The 22,075-nt window shown below is 37.6% G+C and overlaps 1 protein-coding gene across 8 annotated transcripts in view; it reads right to left on the reverse strand.

Moving 5' to 3' along the window:
• Positions 1-6,830: 6,830 nt before the first annotated feature.
• Positions 6,831-22,075, reverse strand: part of IL1RAP (interleukin 1 receptor accessory protein) — a 134,596-nt gene continuing 119,351 nt past the window's right edge. For 2 of the 8 annotated variants that reach the window (XR_004299814.1, XR_004299810.1), the window contains 2 exons: positions 9,812-13,247; positions 6,831-8,339 (listed from right to left, as the gene is read on the reverse strand). Coding sequence is in view for 2 of the 8 variants with exons in the window: in XM_032406915.1 (XP_032262806.1) it covers positions 12,529-13,247 (719 nt within the window). In the remaining 6 variants the exon portion in view is untranslated. The other 6 variants (XR_004299815.1, XR_004299811.1, XR_004299812.1 and 3 more) reach the window with 6 other exon arrangements.

Genomic DNA, 22,075 nt, shown 5'->3' on the forward strand with positions numbered 1-22,075 from the left:
AATATATCCTGACCAGTCCTTTCTCTTGAATGACGGCTTCCTAGCACTAGGTTTTCTCCTCAACATGATCACTTTGAAGTCTAAAGCTTTTTGAACTTAAAAAAAAAAAATCTCTAATGTACCCCCTTGGTCAACACTGCCACTCTTCCTTTACAGTGGCTTGGCCCCAGACAGTGAATTTATCTTTGATTGATTTTCAAATCCTTTATCTAATATGTCAGAAGTTCCTGTAAGCTTAACTTTAAAAAAAAAGATTTACTTACTTATTTTAGAGAAAGAGAGTGCATGTGTGCAAGTGGGGGGAGGGGCAGAGAGCGAGAATCTCAAGTAGACTCCTGCTTAACGCAGATCCCAACTCGGGGCTCCATCTCACAACCCATGAGATCATGACCTGAGACAAAACCAAGAGTTAGAGGCTCAACCAACTGAGCCACCCAGGTGCCCTCTGTAAGCTTAACTTTTTTGAAAAGCATAGTTTGCAACCACTTGTCACCACTCCCTTGTGCCATGCTAATACAGATCCCCATAATGTCTCACTTTGTTTACTGTAGTAGCCTCTCACCTGTGATCATGTTCCCCTGTGTTTATTCTTCACAAAAGAATCAATGTCTTGATATGATTAAAGTTATATCATGTTCCCCTCTGCTCAGAACCCTCCAAGAGATCCCAGATCTGAATATCTTCTGTGCTCCCTAGATCCTTTCTGTCTTTCCCTACCTTGTTTCATGCCCAAAGAGACAGAATCTTTTAGATTGTGTGTGCAAGATTCCTTGATATTTGGGCTCTGGTTGGATTAAAGAATGAAAGGCACTAGCCAGAGATTGGTGGGCAGGAACAGAGTGAGGCGTAGGTTTTCCTCTGCTTCTATCTGGTCAACAAGTGTTGAATATTTCCCTCTGTTTAAAGCCACAGGTGTTGCCTTGTAGCTCATTCCACACAGACACCCTTGGTTCCTCATAACCACTCCTCCCCTTGCCACTTTAGGCCAATGATAGTTATGTTGCCCACTGCTACTGGTACTGGGTACTGTAAGATTCCATATTAGGCTTCTTAAATCTTGTCCATACACTTGTAAGTAGAGTTTATTAAACTACCATTAAATTTCCCAGTTTATGTATGCTATCTGTTCCTGCTGGGACTATGGATGATACATTTGCCATTACACTCAGAGTAAACTGAAAAGTTCTTACAATGGTTTACAAGTATATACATTACTGTCAACTCACTACAGTGATTTCATTTTCTACTCTCTCACATACTTCTTATATTCCAACCACAAGACTCCTCTTTTCTTTCTTTCTTTCTTTCTTTTTTTTTTTTTTTTTAACACCTTATGCCTTTTACAGTTGCTATTAAGTCTGTTCACTCCTCCATGGTGCTTAGGCCTTCGCTCAAAAGCCATCTTCTCCTTGGGGATTTCTATGAATACTATTTAAAGTTGAAAATCCCCTCTCAACATTTCCTATACCATGTCTCTGCTTAATCTGAATCTGTGGAATTTACCACTGAATAACGTGCTCTGGATTTCACTTATTTATTTTCTGTCTCCTGCCACTAGAATGTAAGCTTGAGAAGAGGAAGCAATTTGGTCTGTTTTATTCATTGATATGTTTTGAGTTTTACAGTGGCTCTGGGTACGGAGTAGATGCTTAATTAATATTGTCGTGTGAGTGAATAAACAAACAAACAAAGAACCCAAAAGAAATGTTATGGGGGATTTAATAAGAAAGAAAATATTTTCTGTTGGTGGTATCAGAAAAATGGAATTTGGATTCCACCTTGAGAGTGACATGTGAGATGAGAAGAAGAGATTCCCCAGACAGTAACAACCTGAACAAGGTCACACTGATGGAAAAAGTATTCAAGAAACAGTAAGTCTTTTAGTTGGGTTGTGTGTCGAGTGCATATGGAATCAGAAAAAGTAAGATGCTGAAGAGAGGCTGAGGCCAGAGAATAGAGTGCCCTAAATTCAGGGTAAAACAAACCAAAACAAATTTTATCTTGTAGGGAATTAGATGCCAAATTAAATTCTTTGAGACTTGAAACGTCACAGTCAGAGTTGTATACTAGAAAGATTGATTTGTGTACCCAAGTTTGGAGAGGGGAGATTGATGACCTTCAAATAAACTAAAGAGCCACTGGGAGAGGTGATGAGTCCTAAACCACAGAAGCAGTGAGGAGAGGAGAGCTGTCACATAGATTGTGAAGAATATATTGACCCACAGGGGAAAAGAATATATTATGCAGGGCGCTTGGAAGAACTCATGCCATAATTACCAACTGACCCTGAATCCACACAGCACATTATTTCATTTTTCTAATATCATGTAGATTTTAAAACAGTAAATACGTTTAATGTTTTTCTGCTTGAATTCCTTAGCCAGAAATACTCTATGGAACACTGTAGGTAGAGCATGTTTATCACAGCTGTCATTTTGAGCCTATTTAATAGCAACATCACAAACAGAACATCTGCCGATGAGCATGGTACTGATTCCAGTCTCAGCTGTTATTGCAGATAGAGTGTAGCAGGGGTGGGAGTCCTTAATGTGAGGGTGGGAACCAGGCCAGGCATGGCACTGCTGGGGCTCTTTCCACCCCTACCAGGTCATGGATCATCTGTCCTCAAACAATGCCAAGGGCAAAAATTAGTGATGCTGGATGTGATGTTGGGAACCCCAGGATCCCAATATTGGAATTCATTTTATACAGTTATGAACAAAAGCCTAAAATGGTGCCTTGTATATAACACTGCATCTATAATGGAGGGGAAATAGAAGAAAGAGGAAAAGCTCTATTACTTTGTTTCCAATGATAGTGGTCATGATAATTAATTTGTTTAAGGAAACATGAATGGAAAAACTCTTATGTGCTTGTCATCATGCTAAGTGCTCAAATTAGAGATTCAATATATAGCATTAGCCCATGGGAGCTTACAGTACAGCAGGTGAGAGGGAGAGATAGAAATTTATAATTCAATAACAGAAGTGTTATGAGCAACACAAGTATAAAGGAAGGAGCATTCAACGCTGCCTGGGAAAGTTTCATAGGTTTGAAAACATTGAAAGAGCACTTACAGGGAGGAGGAGAAGAGTGGGCATTCCATGCAGAAGTAATATTAGCAAAGGCACATGGAGCATAAAAGTTACACAGCATATTCAGGAAATAGTGTTTGGAGTATATGTAGTTTAAATTCATAGAATTCTTGGGGAGAAGAAGAGAGAAGAATTTTTGAAAAGCTTTTTGGAAGTAGAATCAACAACATTTGGCAAGCAATTGACTCAGGATAAGTGGAGAGGAGAGATCTCTGAGATTTGGTTTCGCTTTGTACAACTTAACTAGCATTTTATGCACTTTCTTAGACATCTGACTTCAGATTATTTGGAGAGAACCATGGTTAACCCTGAAATACATAAGAAAGTCTTGCTTTGTTACTATTACACTAACTCCTAGAATATCAGAGATGGAAAGACACATAGTGATCCTTGAATTGTATTGATGGGGAGAACATTGCTCAGTTCAGTGCTTTCCCCAAAGTCTCATAGCAAAAGCAAAAAAAAAAAAAAAAAAAAAGAGAGAGAGAGAGAGAGAGAAGAAGGAGAAGAAGAATTATAGTTTGGATTAGAACTCAGATCTCATTCCTATTGCTGTTTCTACACTGTGTAATTTCAAAATTAGTCTCCCTTTATGTTTTTTGGCATCATGAAATACATGGATATATATCACAATAGGAAGGTTGCTTGCGGTTGGCATGGGTAAGAAATAAGGGCATAAAGCTGTTAGGAAGACAAAAGGTAATATTTGTTCAGTCTCGTTTACAAAGTAGTGACCTTGAGACTTAAGATTAAAATTGGTTTAGAGAAATTGGAGGCACCAGAGTTGAACTATGAGTAGGCTCCTGGTAAACTTGATATATCTTCTCATAGCCATGAGCCCCAGAGAGTGATAGGCAGCAGATAAGGGAGGAGAACAGAAGTTAGCTGTTTAACTTCACAAGGGAGAAATGCATTACAGGAACTAGGTCTAAACAGACAGAAGCATTCTTTATGACTCTTTGGGAAGAACACTTGCACCTTTTAAATATTCTTTCAAATCTCACTAAACCTTGGATGCTGATGTGTGTGACACAGGAGGAGGAGAAGGGGTTATCTGAGGATTACTCAGTGAATCAAAGAAGCATAGAATGATAACATCCTACAGACTTGCTAGTCCAATTCCATCCATTTTGGGGGCTCAGAAGTCTGAGATACAGAGGAGAAATGCTTTGATTACTTGTATATAACCATTTAAGTTCAGAGCTAAGATGAGAAGCTGGGTTACTTCAGAGAAAGCAGTTACCTCCTCATTTTTCCTCTTTCAGTGGCTGCTCTTTGGAATAAACAGTCACTTTCAATCACTTTAGAGGTTCAAATAAAAGGTGTTTCAATACTCAAACCCCAGACCAAGAATGTGACTGATCAGCTTTGTTCATCTCATCCTCCTTTCAGAGCCTACTGTCTCTTTGTGGACTAGAACAGAATGAGGGAAAGGGGAAGGAGGGAGGAGGAGTTAGAAAGAGACAGAGAGAGAGAGAGAGAGAGAGAGAAGGGAGAAAGAAAGGGTGAGGCAGACAGGCAGAAAACAGAGGCAGAGGTAACCCAGACTACCGATGACTGAATTCTTCCCCATTCTTCATCTTCCACCAGGAAAAAGAAATGTCCTAGCCAGAACAATACAGCTCTCATTTGAGTTGTGACACCTCCACAGCTAGTTAGCTTACTATGTTAGGGACAAAGTTAGGAAGCCTGAGGAACTGTCACTTTCCTTTTCTGGACTTGAATTTATTCAACTGAAAAATAAATGGTTGTCTATGTTATAGTGCTGGCTCTAAAAGATGTCCCCAAATTTTTTGATACTCCTTCCTTTAAGAGATAGAGATGAATTCCCTTCCTCTTGAATTTGGATGGGGCTTAGACTCATTTCTAGCCAATAGAATATCGTACAAGTGATGATACGTCAGTTTCGAGACTAGGTCTTGAAGGCACCGTGATTTCCTCCTTGCTCTCTCTCTTTGGGATCTCTTGCTCTGGGGTGAACCAGGTATGTGTCACTAGGATATTCAACCAGCCTATGGAGGTTCATACAAATAGGCACTTAGGCTTCCAACCAAAACTTATGTGCCTGCACTTGGAGGTGGATCTTCCAGCCCCGGTGGTGTTCAGAGGGACTTTGCCCTGGTCAACAGTTTGATAGCAACCTCATGAGTAGCTCTGAGTAAGAAACACCCAGCTAAGCTTCTCCCAAATTCCTGACCCAGACCCACGGAAAATGTGAGATAATCAATATTTGTTGTTTTAAGCTGTTATTAGATAGTTGGTTATATGGTAGTACAAAACAGATGGCATTTTTTTAAAAAATTACTTTTTCATAATCTGTGATTTTTTTTATAGTCTTCAACATTTAGAGTCATATGCAATTGTATTGTTTATTCTTTAATTTTTACGTTATGAAGGATTACAGTTAGACTATGTGCTCTGGACAGTACCCTAGTATTCAGCAGGTTAAGGAACTTCTCTTGAGCCTCTTTCTTTTCTGCAGCTTTCTTTTACAATGTAGTAATGATAATAATAATAATAATAATAATATCACTACCAAACATGTAATTTACAGATGTTAGGGGTTCACATTTATTATTTTACCCTTACAACAGTCTAATGAGGTAGCTATTATATTGTACCCATATAATATGTGGGGAAATTAAGAACTTGAGAGCAAAAGTGTCTGAAATCACACAGTAAAGAGAACTAGCACTGCAGTTCAGGTCTCCTGATTCCACTATATCAAAAGCCCTTATTTATAGAAGTGACCATTCAGCTTTATTCCCCAAACCCTGACACTTACTCCACATTTTAGCTGTGGAAATTGTTCTGGGTGTCTCTTCTATGTTATAGTACTAAGGTTTGTAAATGAGTGAGTGGGTTCACTTATTCTCTTTTTTTCTTTTGGTTCTTCTTAGAAGGCATTTAATTGTCTTTGCCAATAGCCAAGTTACCCCTTGAACATTTTGTCCTATTGTAGATGACTGATGACATGGATGTAATAAATACTAGCGTTCCAACCTTCTTTGGCTCTCCGTTAATTAACTACATTGATTATTTCTATAATTTTATTATCTGCATTTTGTTTTTCTCCTTTTTTATGAAATTTCAAAGTAAGATATGGAAATAAAGGGCTCAAATTTCCAGTATTTGGCAGTGAGTTTTAAGGTTTGCTTTTTAAGAAAAAAAAAATATTGACTAAAAGATCGGGATTTCCTTTTATCTTTTTTTCTCCAAATTTATAATATGTTATCACTGATTTTTCACAGAAACATTTGCAAATATTATAAAGGTACTTAAGTCCGTTATTCTTTACAAAAGTATACATCTAAATCATTATGGGAGATTTAGTAGTCTGAGGTAGGCCCCAAATATGTGCAATTTTTTAAAAGAACCACTTGCCTCAAATGTTTCGAAACATGGTATTGAATTATAAACTCACTGCAAGCATGTAGCATAGTTTTTGACAATAGAAAAGTAGTTTTATGTATGGCTTTGTGTCTTAAATGAAAAATAAACATATCAGCTTTGATCTTACTTTGTTTGTTTGTTTTTTTAAGATTTTATTTATTTATTTCACAGAGAGAGATAGCGAGAGCAGGAACACAAGCAGGGAGAGTGGGAGAGGAAGAAGCAAGCTTCCCGCTGAGCAGGGAGCCCGATGTGGGGCTCGATCCCAAGCCCCTGGGATCATGACCTGAGCCAAAGGCAGACACTAAACGACTGAGCCACCCAGACACCCCACTTTGTTTTTTCAATACAGCAACAGAGTATTAAAATTCCCATCACCTAAAGTAGGACAATATAGTTCATGATCTGAGTCCAGATTTGGAATCTTTCTGCTTTCTTTCTATGAGCCCATTTCAAAGAGCCAATTTTTTTCCATTTAAATATTTATAAGTGTTTTGTATTATCCAAGAGAAAAACTTCGTAAGTTACTCTCTAGAGAATTTTGAGTATGTCAATAATATCCTTACTATACTAAGCAATCCAACTTTTTCTTTGTTCAGTGTCATAACTTGTTAGTATGGATAGAGGCTCCTTAAGCACTGATCTTCACCAACCCAAAGAGAGATTTCTTCATGACCAAATGATACTGCACAACATTAGACAAGTCATAAAAATTCAAATCTTTAATACAGAGAGTCCAAATTGTAGAGAGAACAGATGCGTAGATAGCAGCCGACTTCATAGTACCCAGAGCAGCATTTGTCTCTTCCTTCATCTGGTCTCTAGCATGTTCCGTTTGAATTCCCCACTTGACTCTTCAGATAAATAGATCAAGGGAGGCTTTCTAATGACTGTGTTACATGCTCTGCTGTGTTCTAAATGTCTTCAATCCTTCTGAGGCTCCCTGGATATTCAAAAATGAAATGGCTCATTGACAGATGGTTTGAGCATCACATTCTTAGAGAACTACCTAAAGTCACTGAATGGAAATTAACCAAATACAGAAACTTACCAATTTTTAAGGATGCTTTTTCTTGACCAGGAGCTGTAATTATTATGTATGCCTTCAACAACTTTCCTTTAGGAAAATTAGGGACAAACCCTATTCATTTCTGTACACTGTTTTTTCATAAGTACCTGACTTGACACCTTGGCAAGCGGAGGTGGGGTCTTGGCAGGAAAATTATTCCATTTCTTCATTATCAAAGTATGTAACATAACTCCAGTTGTAGTTCTCTTGCCTCTTCAGGCAATCTCAATATCTCATTCTTAGGCAAAGACAACCCTATGTGTTCACCAAGTTCCATTTCATTTTCTCTTCCCAAGAACACAGGAAGAATGCATTTTCCAGCCTTCTCTATGACTAGATCAGTGCCATAGCTAGTTTTGACCAATGGGTTGTAAGTGAGAGTGGTAAGTGTCATATTTAGGCTGAAGTTTAGAATAGCAGGAAGCCACACATTTCAGATGGCAAAACTACAAAAATGTAAGCCCCTATACGGACATATAGCATAAACAAGAAATAAGTCTTGTTATATAAAGCTACTGAAATGTTGGGGTTATTTGTTAGCAGAGCATAGCTTATCTGAATCTCATTAATACATGTGATGACCACAGCAATCCTACCAGATTCCAAATGTCAGTGTTTGATGCTTCATACGTTAGAAATACACTGTACCAACCACTCCTCTATTTGTCTCCTGTGTCGAAGCAATTCAAGGGCTAAACATGTCCTATATTTTCATCTATTGCCTGCAAACACCTTGTTAAAAGGATGATTTGTAGTCCTTCTTGGCTGGAGAAAATCAGAGCCTACAAGGGTAAAAAAGGAGTTAAAGAGAGACAAAATTAATGGTTCTTAAACTTTTTGTGCATCAGAATCACCTGGAAAGTTTATTCCAAGTGCAAATCTGCCCCCACTCTAGAGATCTTCATTTAGTTATTCTTGGATGGGTCAAGAAATATGCATTTTTACATGAACTCAAAATAGTTCCAATATGGATGCATCAAGGAACACACTTTGAGAAGCCTTGGACCAGACTCTAATAAAACTTTCCTCCTCTTAAACCTGAATAATAATATAAAAAATATGGGAAGGGTTTGAAAGAATTCTTATAAGTAGTAGTTGACCCATGGAATACCTTAACTGAATTATCAAGGGCACAATATCAAAAAGCAGACTCCTAGACAATGCCCAGTACCCAATAAATAATCTCCCCTGGGGGAGGAGCTTGTCCCAGGATCTCTGCTGTAAGATGCCCCCCAAACAATTTTTAGACACAAAAATTTTGAAACCATTGCTGTAGGGATTGATTGTCCTGTGTTCATATAGCTTTATAACTAGGCTAATTTATTATTGATGGCATTTTCATGCACATTAGTTTTACCATTTCAACTTTTCAAACTGGAAGTGAATACTTTATTCAAGGTTTTACTAGTTATAAGAGATGGTGACTAGAACTCACAGTGTAAATCATAACTGCTGAAAGACTAAATTTGTTTTTCAAGGTAAATGGCGGATACATTTTTATTTTCCATTAAGACAAATACAAATAATTTATTTTGAGAGAAAAATTATAACCTGATCATAAAGTCTGGAAGACACACACAAAAAAAATGGTTCCACTTTTAAAATTCTTAAACAGATGTTATAATATTAAAAAATGAAATTATATAAAATCATAATATGACAAGGCCAGATGACACATCAGACACTTGATACGACATTTAATTAGCTGCTTGTGGGTTTACATTAATTGACTTGTTGATTTGAATGTATAATGGTTCGAATTAAATAGTTACAATTAGAAATACTTCCACATGAATCTTATAAGAATAGTTCCAGAATTGGTACTGGGTCAGGTGTCAGAAGCCTAGATTACAGGCCCAACCATATTGCTAATTGGCTGAGTGTCATTAGGAAAGTCACTTAACTTGGATAATATGTTCCTGCTATGTACTACTTTTGTGCATTTTGTGAGAGTTAAAAAAAAGAAAAATAAGGAAAGAAAAGTGAGACATACAAAATCAATTTGTGAGTCTTAAATCATTATGCAAATATAAGTTTATGCAACCATGAGCGTGATTTCACGGCAATAGTACTGGCCAACACTTATCAAGCACTTATAATACGCCAGGCACTGTGCTATGCACTTACATGCATTATATCATTTAATGCCCACAAAACTCAGTGAGGTTAATATGATCTCCATTTTAGCTAGTAGGAGATTGAGGCCCAGAGAGCCCATAGTCAAACAGATAATTAGTAGAGAAGCAATACTCACATTCATCTCTACTTGACTTAAAACTCCTGCTCCTAAATAGGCAACATTCCTATGTAAATGATATCCATTTAACCTGCAATCATATCAGTTATGAATATGCATGACCCATGAGAAAATTTTCTTATCATTTGCCTCATTGAAATAAATGGCAATGAATATTACACTCAAGTACGGAATGTTTGGTCAGAGACTAATAACATAACCTCCTAGCTTTTCTTCATACAGTAGAAATATGGTCCATTATCTTTCTGACCCCTGTGTAGCTAATGCCAAAAGCTATGACTTCATAGTGCTTACACTGTCCTTATATTGTTAATGGAAATTGATACTGACCAAAACTAACTTAGCTTTTGAAAACACGGTTATCTAGCTACTCATTCATAAGAACTCATGTTTAATTTACATGCCTTTGCCACTTATCCTTTATTTTTTTCACACACGAAAAATAATTCATAAATGACAAGAGTAGTTTCTCAATTTTTCCAAAGATATTTTGTAGTTGGGACACTGAGCTCATAAGGAATAAGACTGATTATGGGTAAAAACATTCTCTCCCTTTTTAGGATTTGGAGCAACATACATTACTCCCTTTTAATAGATTGGGAGAGAAACTGCTGTCTGTCTTCCAAGTGAAGATCCTTGAACATACATCAAGGTTGGATTAATCTCTTCAAGAAGAAATGCAATATAGAATATGGATTGTTTTCTGCTAGATATTCAGGTAGGGTGGTCTGTCATTTCCTAATTACAAGTTCCATGATGAGTCACATTTACTCTGGGGTGTCCCTTATTCCCACATCTTTTTCTTTTAACAGGAAAAGGATGTAATAGTTTGTTTCAACAGAGAAGGGATTTTCTGCTTTTCTCTCCAAGTGGAGTAGTGGGATGAAATGTGTGGCTTCTTTCTCCACCCATCCTTCACCATTAGTGACTGAGAAAGGCTGACATTCATTGGGCCATAGATAACTAGCAGCCAGCACTAATGTATTGAAGGTGACTGCTCATACCTGGTATGGTCTTTTGCTCTTTTCGTTCTGTTCCTGTTTAGGGGGAGTGGATTGTGCTTCTATTTTTTTTAAGAGTAACCTCACCAGACAGGGAGCCTGTACTCATCCATCAGAGTAGATGGAAGGCACATAATTTTCTAGCTTTTTTCTCCTCTGATGAATGGTAGGTCAGATCAGCCCTATTTTTGAGGATTCAGATGTTTTTTATTTGGGGAGGGAATAAAAGTGTCCCATTATGTCCTTAGGTCCTGCCTGTGTTCTCTAGTCTCAGTATTGCCAAGGACACTTGAATCCCCACTCAGATATATACTCTGTGGGTGAATATTTTAGTTCTAAAATTACAAACTAGTGGCCCTCAGGCTGACTACGTGTTCATGTGTTTTGATTGGTTCTTTTTTTTCTTTTATTTTAAATTTAAGACATCCCGTAGTTGAGGGACTACGTACAAATCTTAATTTTTAGATTCTTTTGAAAAACTGTACAATCTGCCAACAATGGGGCTGAGTGACAACTATCATGATGGAGCTGAGTAGAGGATGCTCCCTTTTTAAGAAATATTCTTCAATTACCCACAGGCCCAATCATCTCTATTATCTCCCTCACTGGCAGATCAAATGCCATGTGCCTTTTATGATTGTGTTAAAATGTTTCAAGTAAAGAAATATGTACCTATACCTATGTCCCTAAACATATGGGTATTAGATGGACAGCATGTGTATTATGCTTATATCTAGTCCCCTTTTCTCTTTTTTCTTACTTTCTGATTCTTGTAGGCACTTGGACTGACTATCCCTTCTTCAAAATCTTGAATGCAAAGAAGGGATACATACACCAAATGCTACATTGAATCCTTAACAATACTGAATTTTTCAGCTGTCAGTTCTAAAAATAGGAGATTTTTGTGTAAACTTCCATTTCATTTGAAACATTTTCTCACTCTCTTTCTGTCCTTTCCCCAATCTCCCCTCCATACATGTTAGAAAGAAACTAAAGAGACACCTCAAACTTTCTTAGTACCTAAACCAAGTCTTGATTTCCTGAAATGGAATACTCTTCTGATATGAATTCAAAAGCCATAAAAAGAAGAGGGGAGAGACAAGTAAAAATTTGTTAGTACAAATGAAATCACATAAAAATATAACTTTATTGATGCTAACAACTTTAGGCAGTTTATAGAACACTAGTTTACAGTGAGATAGAACACCATGTATCCCTGTGTGAGTGTGTTTGGTTCTTCCAGGGAAAATGTGCTGTAGGCTTTTAGTAGAACTTAATCTTACAGCTTCCACCACAATCAACTCATTTCCACAATGCTCTCTTGGAATATACATAGTTTAAGTGTCATAGCCCAAGTACACCTGACTGACTCATAATATGAGGTTGATCAACAAACTCAAAGGAAACACACTTAAATTCTTTGCTCAGTTTGAAACCGTTGGGCAAGACAGAGGATAGACTTTAGGCAACTTTCACATACTGACCTTCTAGGGCCCAAGAAGAGTGTGCTCTTCTGAGGCCATTAGAGGCAATAATTCTGGATTCAGGTCCTCAGGTCTTTTGTCTCCTAGAAATAAATAGTTTTTAAAAGTCAATAAAGGGGACACAGTCTGGTAGTCCATTAGATGATAAAAATGTCAATTATTCCCATAGGTTCATGACACAAAGAGGGCTGGTATAGATAGATAGCAGCCTCCACCCACCACACGGTAATTATAGGATATAGAAGTCATTGTTATTGGATAAATCCGTGAAATGGTGAAGAGCAAGGGCTGAGATCTGGGAAGCAGGGGGTTCCAATCTGGTGCCATTTTGTATCCATTGAGTTTCTGATTCTTGGGGAACAGGCTTACAGAGGTGTGTTTCCCACTGGGGCTGGGTATGTATCTCTGCCCGGCTCTTGCTCCTGAGATGACTCTCTCCTTCACAGTAGGTGACACAGCAACGACAGGCTGCAGAGGGCTTCCCTCTGTGCTTGGACATTGTGTCTGGGGCTGGAGAGTTGCCTGCAGCTCTCCCTGAGCCCTGGAGTTCTGGGGGCTCTTTCAAACGACTTCTCCTCCTTTGAACATGGTCCAGACTGATGTCAGACTGGGAAGAACAGCTTTCATTCCAGCCAGAGCTGGCACTCAGACTTCTCAGGGGAAGAGCCAACCGCAAGGCCTTCCAGAATTTAGAGCCAGAATGTTTGGACTTTTCTCCCTCCCAGCTCACAAAAGACACAGATTCCTTCAGCTGCAGGATGCTTGGGTGTGGATGCTCAAGGGGACGGTACTCAACCACAATGAGCTTGGTGGAGATGGAGTTCTGGCACATGACACCCAGTTTAAACTCCAGCATGCTGATGCTTTTTTCTGTCACATAGTCTGGGCTCAGGACAACAATCATCCTTCGGCTTCTCTGAATGAAGTCAAAAACTGCTTCCACTGTATCTATAGGAAAATGGAAAGATAGGACAATGCCTAGTGAAAACTTCCATAAACTGTAGTTCATCGTTGTCCATCCTACAAAGGAGAGGCAATAAATAAACACTTAAGAATGTAGGATCTCTGATTGACTTATTTCACTTAGCCTAAGTCAATCAGAGAAAGTCAAGTATCATATGATCTCACTGATATGAGGAATTTGAAAAACAAGACAGAGGATCATAGGGGAATGGAGGGAAAAATGAAACAAGATGAAACCAGAGAGGGAGACAAACCATAAGAGACTCTTAGTCTCAGGAAACAAACTGAGGGTTGCTGGAGTGGAGGGGGGTGGAGGGATGGGGTGGCTGGATGATGGACTTTGGGGAGGGTAGGTACTATGGTGAGTGCTGTGAATTGTGTAAGACTGATGAATCACAGACCTATACCCCTGAAACAAATAATACATCATATGTTAATAAAAAATAATGAAAAATAAAATACTTTAAAAAAAAAGAATATAGGATCTCAGTGTTAAATAATCTACCCAGTTAATGAATCTCATTTACGCCACTCTTATAAATGATTGCCAAGACTCTGCTACCTTCAAGGATGAGGAATTTACTACCTCCAAAAGGCAGCTAATTTCAGCTGTTTGTAAATTATTTTTTCTGAAATACTCTTCCCTGCCTTTTTTATCTGGTGGTCTTAGATCTGATATCTTCAAATGTTTAAAATATTTCACAACTGTTTTGACCTCACTGTATTTTCTTCTCATCTTTAAATTTAGGTCAACTTTAGAATTTTTATCTTATTCCTTACAAGACATGGTATCAAGTCTCTTCCCCCACTTTTATCATTTTCCTCTGAATAATCATCAGTTTATATATATACCTCCTGAGAGTAGTATCTTGAACTGGACTGAACACAATGCTCCAGACAGCCTGACCAGCAAAGAGCAATAGGGAATTACCATCTCTTAAGAACCACACAGTTATATCTCTTGATTCTTAAAATTTTTGGACACAACATCAGATAGTTCATAGTATTGATTTTGTTATCAACTAAAATCTCCTTCTTTTTTTTTCATGTATATGTGTGAAGAATTGGACTACGAATCATTTAAAGGGGTAACAACATAGACAATGGGCAGAAATCAATTAGTTTAAGACTTCTGACAAAGCATTAACTTTTAATAGTTACTGAGGTGGGTTTATCCAGAGATTCCAATGGAAAGTCCCTGAGATAAATGTGGTTCTTAGCTCATCATGAGATTTAAGGGATTAAACAATGTGGTTTTCTGAAAGAAAGAATTTCCAAATGTGTAAATCACAGCCATTGACAATGCTGAAAACAGGTGCTGCAGACAGACCATGAGGTTGAGTACCTACTCTTTTGGGGCCAGGGATGAAACAGTGATGGAGAGACTTTCTAGCCTGTGAAGACAAGCTGGAAGTTTGCAGTGAACTTGAGCATTATGAATATGACAGAGAATAAAGGAGCTGTGCTCCTTACCAGATTAGTTCTTTCCAATTAGTAAATTTAACATGAATTTGAAGGGTAATTGGAAGAGACATGTGCTCAATTTTTAAGACATTTTAACTAGTTTTGTCAAGAGTGTGAAGTAGTTTTAGAGAATTTTAATTTTGATCTTAAAAGATAAATCTAAATTTTCACTTATCTTCAAAGCCCGTGTGTGTGTGTGTGTGTGTGTGTGTGTGTGTGTTTTGGAAACTCCTTTGTCCCAGTCCTACTGAGAATTTGTGTAGCTGCCTTTCATAAACCTGAGAATGTAAAAGTAGAAAATGTACTGCTTCTCCCGTCTCATGAGAAATACGATATAACCTTTAAGTAACATGGATGGATTTCAACAAAAGGAAATTTGTGCGCTCAAATTGTGTGTGCATGCATGTGTGTGTACTGTGTGTTTTACTTCAAAATAGTCACATTAAGAAAATGTATGTTCTGTCCAATGGGGAGATCACTGTTGAAAATAAAGTGCTATCCTTGATCCTCTAAAGAAAGATTGTTCTTTTTTTTTTAATTGGTACCCCATCCTGAAAATGTAAAATTTGCATTTGAAATAGGGCAATGCTAAAGAAACAGATATGAGTGGTGGAATTTCGTAACATTGAGGAATGGATGGAGAAGATACTTATCACATGGGATATGGGCTATACCTGAAGGTCTTCACACAGTACTTTGAAAGAAGCTGCCTCCTTTATGGCATATTTTAATGTTTTTCATATTGTAAGAACTGCAGTTGAGGATGTGAATTGTTATTTTTTAATGCTGAAGGTTATTCGGAGAGGGAGTCATAAATTAGATCATTTATTCTGTTGGGCTCAAAAAGGTAAGGTGTGGCTATAGACTGATGAGACCAGATTTCTTGTGTGGTACTAAATTAATTTTGAATTCATGTTTTCTGATCTCGAATTCATCAACACTCTAGAATACTCCTGCCTTTAAAAGTCATAATCTCCCTGGAATTCACCTAAAAGAAAACTAGGACTGTAATTTTGTTCTCTAGGTAGATTATTGGTGTATGCAAGGGCAGCAAATGTCTCTCTCTCTTTCTTAAAACGTGAAGTGTAGTAAAAAAGGGAGGGGGAGGAGGCACCTAATTTGGAAGATGAATCTGAATTTAATTAGTTTCTCCATTTATTTCTGTTTTTATCTTAATATCTTTAAGTCTGAGTTCATCCATGTATAAAATGCATATAATAAGAATAAACTTACAGGATTATTAAAAATTAAAAATACCTATATGTAAATGTCTACACATAGTAGACATTTGGATTAATCACTTTGGTTAAATCTAGTGAACACAATATTAAACTAAAGTAGGGCTAATGTTAATTGAATTTGAGTCAATTCTTCATGGTAACTTTAGAGAATCACCTTAATATGTGGATTTATAAGTGAATAATAAATTTTAAAAATTCTATTTACTTTAAAATAGTTGTGACTAAAAACTACTAGAGCAACATTTAATCTCCTAGCCCATTGCTCTCTTTCTGCTGCCCTGTTATTCTTCCTCTGTCTGTCTTCATACACACAAAACCACACACACACACACGCACACACAGGCACACATGGGCGCGTGCACACACACACACACGCACACACACACACACACACCCCTGGCACACTACAATTCATTTTATTTAAATAACTCTTTTATTCACATGTAAAGAAAATGTTCTTAATATAAAGTTCCCATTTTTCTCAGGTTTCTCTCAGAAAGAGAAATTTAACTAATGTAACTTCTAACATTTCTTTTTATGCATATCATTAATTCTTCTTATTCTCATTTCTTATGCCCAAAGATGAAAATAAAGACATAAAACACATGCACAAAATAAAATTCAAATCTGAAAATAAATGGTTTATTTTTAAAATAAACAAATTTACAAATCAAATGGAAAATGGAAAATACATTATGAATAAAATAAAAAAGATAATAAGATAATCTTAAAATATTAAAACCTATGGAAAGAAATGGATAATTAGCAAGTGGAGTGATGCTTTTTTTCCCAATACAATGGAGTGCTTGTTTATTAGAATCCTAGGGAATCACCTAAGTTACAATATAGAAGATAAATAAATTTTATATGATTGTGTAATTAGACACTTTATATGTCATGGTTCTTTGTTAACTTGGGTGCAGAAGATCTTTATATCATATATCTAAAACCATTAAGGTTTTTTATTAAACATTAGAGACATAGTTGTTTAATATTATAGAGCGATTTCTCCTTGCTGTCAAAATTATATTTCCTCACCTCCTTCAAAAATTTTGTATCGGGTATCTTCTGGGACATAAAACAAACAAAAAAACCTTAAAACAAAATTCTCTGAGAATGAGACATATCATTTAGATGTGAGATGTTTTAGATTTTAGCATTTGGAAAAGTTCAATATCAAAGACCAGTAGATAAATAGGAAAAAGAATATCAAGAAGTTTCTAGGGGTACCCAAAATCATTTGGGATAAATATCGAATCCAAAAGTGCAAAAGAATGCAGCATTGGCAAGAGAATGGCCCCTTGTGATGGGACTGTTTCCCATTACCTAAAGCTCATGCAATTGATATTCAAAGCTTATCTGGAGTCAGCTCTCCTCTGGTCTTGAGGATGAAGGGTTAACAGGAGGAGTAATTGTGGTTTGTAATAAAGAAAAGCATTAGTAAGACAAAAAAACAAAAAACAAAAACAAAACAGATCCAAGAATGACTCCATACCATAGTTTTACAGTCAAGAATTCATGAAGCTTTTCTTTTCTTCAATTTAAAATAATAACTCCACTATAGAGAAATGATTTATTATGGACTTTACCACGGCTGAAGGACACTTAAATGCAGGAGATAGTTTTAGAATTGGTTATCAACATTCATAATGCTGGGATAAGGGTTCCCTTAAATTATGAATTATGGTGTTTCATAGGAAACTCAGGCTTATTTATAGGTATTTTATTTTCCTTTTCTCTATTACTCAACAGTCCAAGTAGAGATTTATCTCCCTAGTAGTTGAACACTGAGATTACCATAGTTTAGTGTCTAAGAGTGTGTGCTTGTGACATAGTAGATGATCAGTTAATGCCAGAGGACTGGTACTGCTCAGCAGTGACCATAGAAGCTCTGTGTCCAACAGATTCCACTGCACCCAGACCAAATGTAGCAGCAGTAAGCTATTTATACTAATTTAGGGAAGGCGAGAACTAGCAACTACTACTCTGTGAGCTGTGAATTTACAAATAATGTACAGAAAACACCGACACAAAAGCATTACAGTAAAAGCATAATTTAAAAACTGGATTAAGAGTTCCAGTGGTTTGTCATATTGTGCCAATAGCTATTTAAAGTCACATGCATGTGTACATAAGGGTGTGTGCATATATATATACACATATACATACATATACACATATATAATCCATGTGTATATATATATATATATACAATGTAGATATATATACATATATAATTCATGGGTGTGTGCATATACGTATATATGTGTGTGTGTATATATATGTATGGATATATGTACACCGCAGGTATTCACCACTCTGTAAACTCTGGACTTAGTTTTCACTTTTCCAAGTCTTAAGAACAGTACAATCTTATTTAAAACAAAGTAAAACAAGGTTCAAGGAAGAGACTTTTCAGACTGACTTGTTCGGAGTGAGCGTATTAACTGTACCAGGGAATAAAATATGGAAACTACTGGGTGGTCCAGTTAATTCTCTTAGAATATTAATGCTAAAAGTAACTTGCAAGGTCATTGAGTCTAACTTCCACGTTTTACAGTGGAGAGTCAGAACAAGTGAGGAGAAATCACTTTCCTAATATTCACATTAGCAAGGCTGAGATGAAAAGACAAATTGCTGAACACCCTGTTCTGTGCTTTTCTCACAAGCCAGAAAATGCCCTAAAAGCATTTTGCTGTTATTTCACTCTCTCTTAGCACCATTAGAAGCTTCCTGTCAGACTGAACCACGTGTGGAGCCATCTGCAAACTCTAAATGGTTGATATGAGGTACAGTAGATAGGGAAGATGAAGTGACAACTACAGGTCGACCTACGTATATCTAGGAGTTTACTGCAATAAAGAAAAAATATGGTATGTTTTTCAAGTTGACAAATATGACATCAGTGACTGAGCTGGAGGGCACGAGGGATTTAGTAGGAGAAAATGCAGGCAAGCCCTTTCAAACCATCATAAGGAACACTTTCAGTTATACTGCTTCATAGAGTCCCGTGTGGGTGTCAGTCTGGCTGAGATGGGGCACTTCCCAGCAGAATGAGCAGAAGAGCTCATTGTCATCAGCTCAAATTAATTTGGGCACTGATTATCTGTTTAACCGACGAGTAAAAATACAAAGAAAATGACTTGGAAACTCATTAAGACCTTGTTAGCAAATGAGTTATCTTTAAGGGGTCTTGAAATCCAAGCAAAAGGCTGCCCCACACTGTTAAGATTATAAACAACGAGAGAGAAGAGGGAATAGAGATGTGGGAACAGGGACAGAGGATGCAGAAAGGGGAAATTCGCATCAACCAAGTCTTTGCCTGCGAAGAACATAGTGACATCAGACACTGGTGACAGACTGGTGGCGGGACCATTCTAAACCATAGTATTGCCTGAGGAAACAGACAATTGTATTAGTATTCTAATACCATAGTATTGCCTGAGGAACGACCAGTCATGCAGTCACCCTGAATACATCCCTGGGGGGAGGCTTCGACAGGATTCTTTTCTGTCTGTGAAACAAGAAATTGGGAATAAAGAAAGGGGACTCTTCCTTCCTGGAGTTCCCTTGGTTCTTTTTACCCCTTTCGTTGTCCCTTTCATACATTTTTCAAGGATGAATAGGAGAGACCCTGCTCGCCACTTCTAGACCACCTGGAACTTTTCTTCACTGGCATGGCCACCTGCAGCTGCTTCCAGAACCTGCCCTGTGGATACTTGGATTTCTCCCCTTTCCATTTAATGACCGTGAGCACCGTCTTAGCCCTCTTCAGCTCTTTCACCTTCGTCTCCTTCACCGCCTTGTACTGTACTAAAATGACGTTGATGTTGCCCCGAGAGGCCATGTTTTCTAGGCCAGCCTTGAGCTCCAGGAGGGCTTGGGTTCCCTGGAGCACGTAGTTGGGGCTTAGGACAACCAGGAGGCGTCTGCTTTTCTGAATGAAGCTCAAGGTCTCATCTGTGACAACTGAGAAAGAAAACACCATGGGGATTAGTGTTGGCCAAGAACTCCCCAAAAGCCTGGGGCTTGAGTGTAGTGTAGGGAAGTGTAGGGAACTCAGGGTAACAGCCTGAGAACTGAGATGAAACTTTTACCAAGAACATTTGCAACAACTTAATCCTTACACCCACTCACTCTGTCCAATAAATGCCACACTCCTCCAAGATACTGAAAACCAGATGCCCATATTCCACCCCCCCAAAAATTCCAAACAGGCACGAAGCCAAGTATACTTCTATAACCCTGGTCTTCAAAAGCATTACGAGAAATAGATGGGTTGTACAGATATCAATTTCTTCAAAACACATGGCATGCTGCAGCCCAGTCAGATCAGCTCCTGAGCCCTTTCTCCCCAACAATACCCATGTATTTACTCTCTAATGCCAGTGGCTACTCAAAAACATAATCTTTATAGAGGCAAAATCATGGAAATTCATTTCTCACTAACAGAGGAAAGCAAGAGTAGGAACATTCATTTTCTGAAAGTCCCTCTCTGTTGCCAGACTCCTACCCGACTCAGACTGGTATCACTATGTCCTTAGAATAGGAACTTAGAAAAGGCTAGCCCACTGAATGGCATTTTGGCTGGCATCACATTCTCAGCTCAGCTTTCTATTCTGCTCTCTGCTCTAGAGCCTAAATTAGTCCCTAGATCTTTCTCCGTAAACTCCTATCATTACTATGAAGACATGCGTTTCGGTAGGCTGCTAGCTGACGTGTCTGCCTTTGCTAACAGGCAAATGCTTTCTTCAGGTCAGAAAAGAAGAAGAAGAAACAGGGAAAAAGGAAATTCAGTGTAATTTTATTCTGTTGTCAAAGGCTCTGGTTAGTTCCTGTCACTAAATTCTTGGGAATAATCCATCTCCTCAAGGCTGCTTGTCTAGGACTGTATGATCCTTTACCTGGGGTTCCAATAGAAGTCAATTCCAGGGAATGCACTAGTGTTGTGGGAAGCTATTTCATGGCTTAAAATACTCCCCTAAGCTGTCATTCTGCCCCTTCATCTTCATAGGTACAGAGGCAAAGGGGAAAGACTTGCAATTAAAATTCCATGTGCAGCCTGGAGGAGAATCCAGGAATCAGTCATTATCTACTCCATGCAGTATTGCTGGAGGCAGACCGTGTGTAAGCATGGAAAGAGACCCAGAGGCAAAGAAGACGAAGAGCAGCAGGGAGAATGCAGATCACAAGGACTGACCATCAGAAGCAAGATGCAAGAGTAATTATGTAGAACTTGAAGTCTTCAAAGAATTATCAACCCCTATTGGAGGATCATTGCTGTTATACTGTATGTCTTTATATAACTTTCACACTGTAATAAATATTTGTTGAATGGCAGAATGAATGAATAAATGGATGAATAAGTGACTTAGGATTTTAAGTCTTAAAATGAGTGGAATTTGTCCCTTAACTGTATAATCAAGTCATCATTTCCTGGCAAAATGATACTGTAGAACACTAGCATGATGGACTTCTAGGTAATGGCTAAGGAGATAAAATAAGTGGTCCAGCTAATTCAAAATGAAAATAAACATTTAAGTCTGTTTTGTATCTCCATTATCCATATGACATTTTTAAAACATCTGAAATGATGAACATAAACAGGATTGGAGGGAAGGAAAACTAGTTTGTTTTGCTGAGGAATAAACATATTACATGCATTTCAATAGCACAAAGTTCAACAGTGGGTTTAGGAATGCTATTAGGTATTTATTAAAACAGACTCAAATGGACCATCACTTTGTATGTTACTGGGTAGACTTGAAAATTTGAGATGCATTTTTATTATTCAGCAATTCAAGTTTCTAGAAATACTGGTCTTTTTAAAATTTTAAACTACATCTCAAATGTATGAGCTGGTAGAAAGGAGGAAACAGACCCAAGAAAAGGGGGGGTTTAATAGCATAGGCTTGCGAGAAAACAAAAGTGAGGAAAAGGAAATTAGCAAATGCCACAGGGAAATATTCTAATTTTATCAGTGAGTACTATAAAGAAAAACTCCATGCATTCTCTTCACAAACTCATTCTTAGTAAAATCAAGTAAACCTCAGTCTTCATAAAAGTGTTGCTTAAACTCAATGTTTGCAAAAAAAAAAAAAAAAAAAA

The sequence above is a fragment of the Phoca vitulina genome, unplaced genomic scaffold (assembly GCF_004348235.1).
Source record: "Phoca vitulina isolate PV1807 unplaced genomic scaffold, GSC_HSeal_1.0 scaffold8, whole genome shotgun sequence".
In the NCBI taxonomy this organism is placed as follows: Eukaryota; Metazoa; Chordata; class Mammalia; order Carnivora; family Phocidae; genus Phoca; species Phoca vitulina.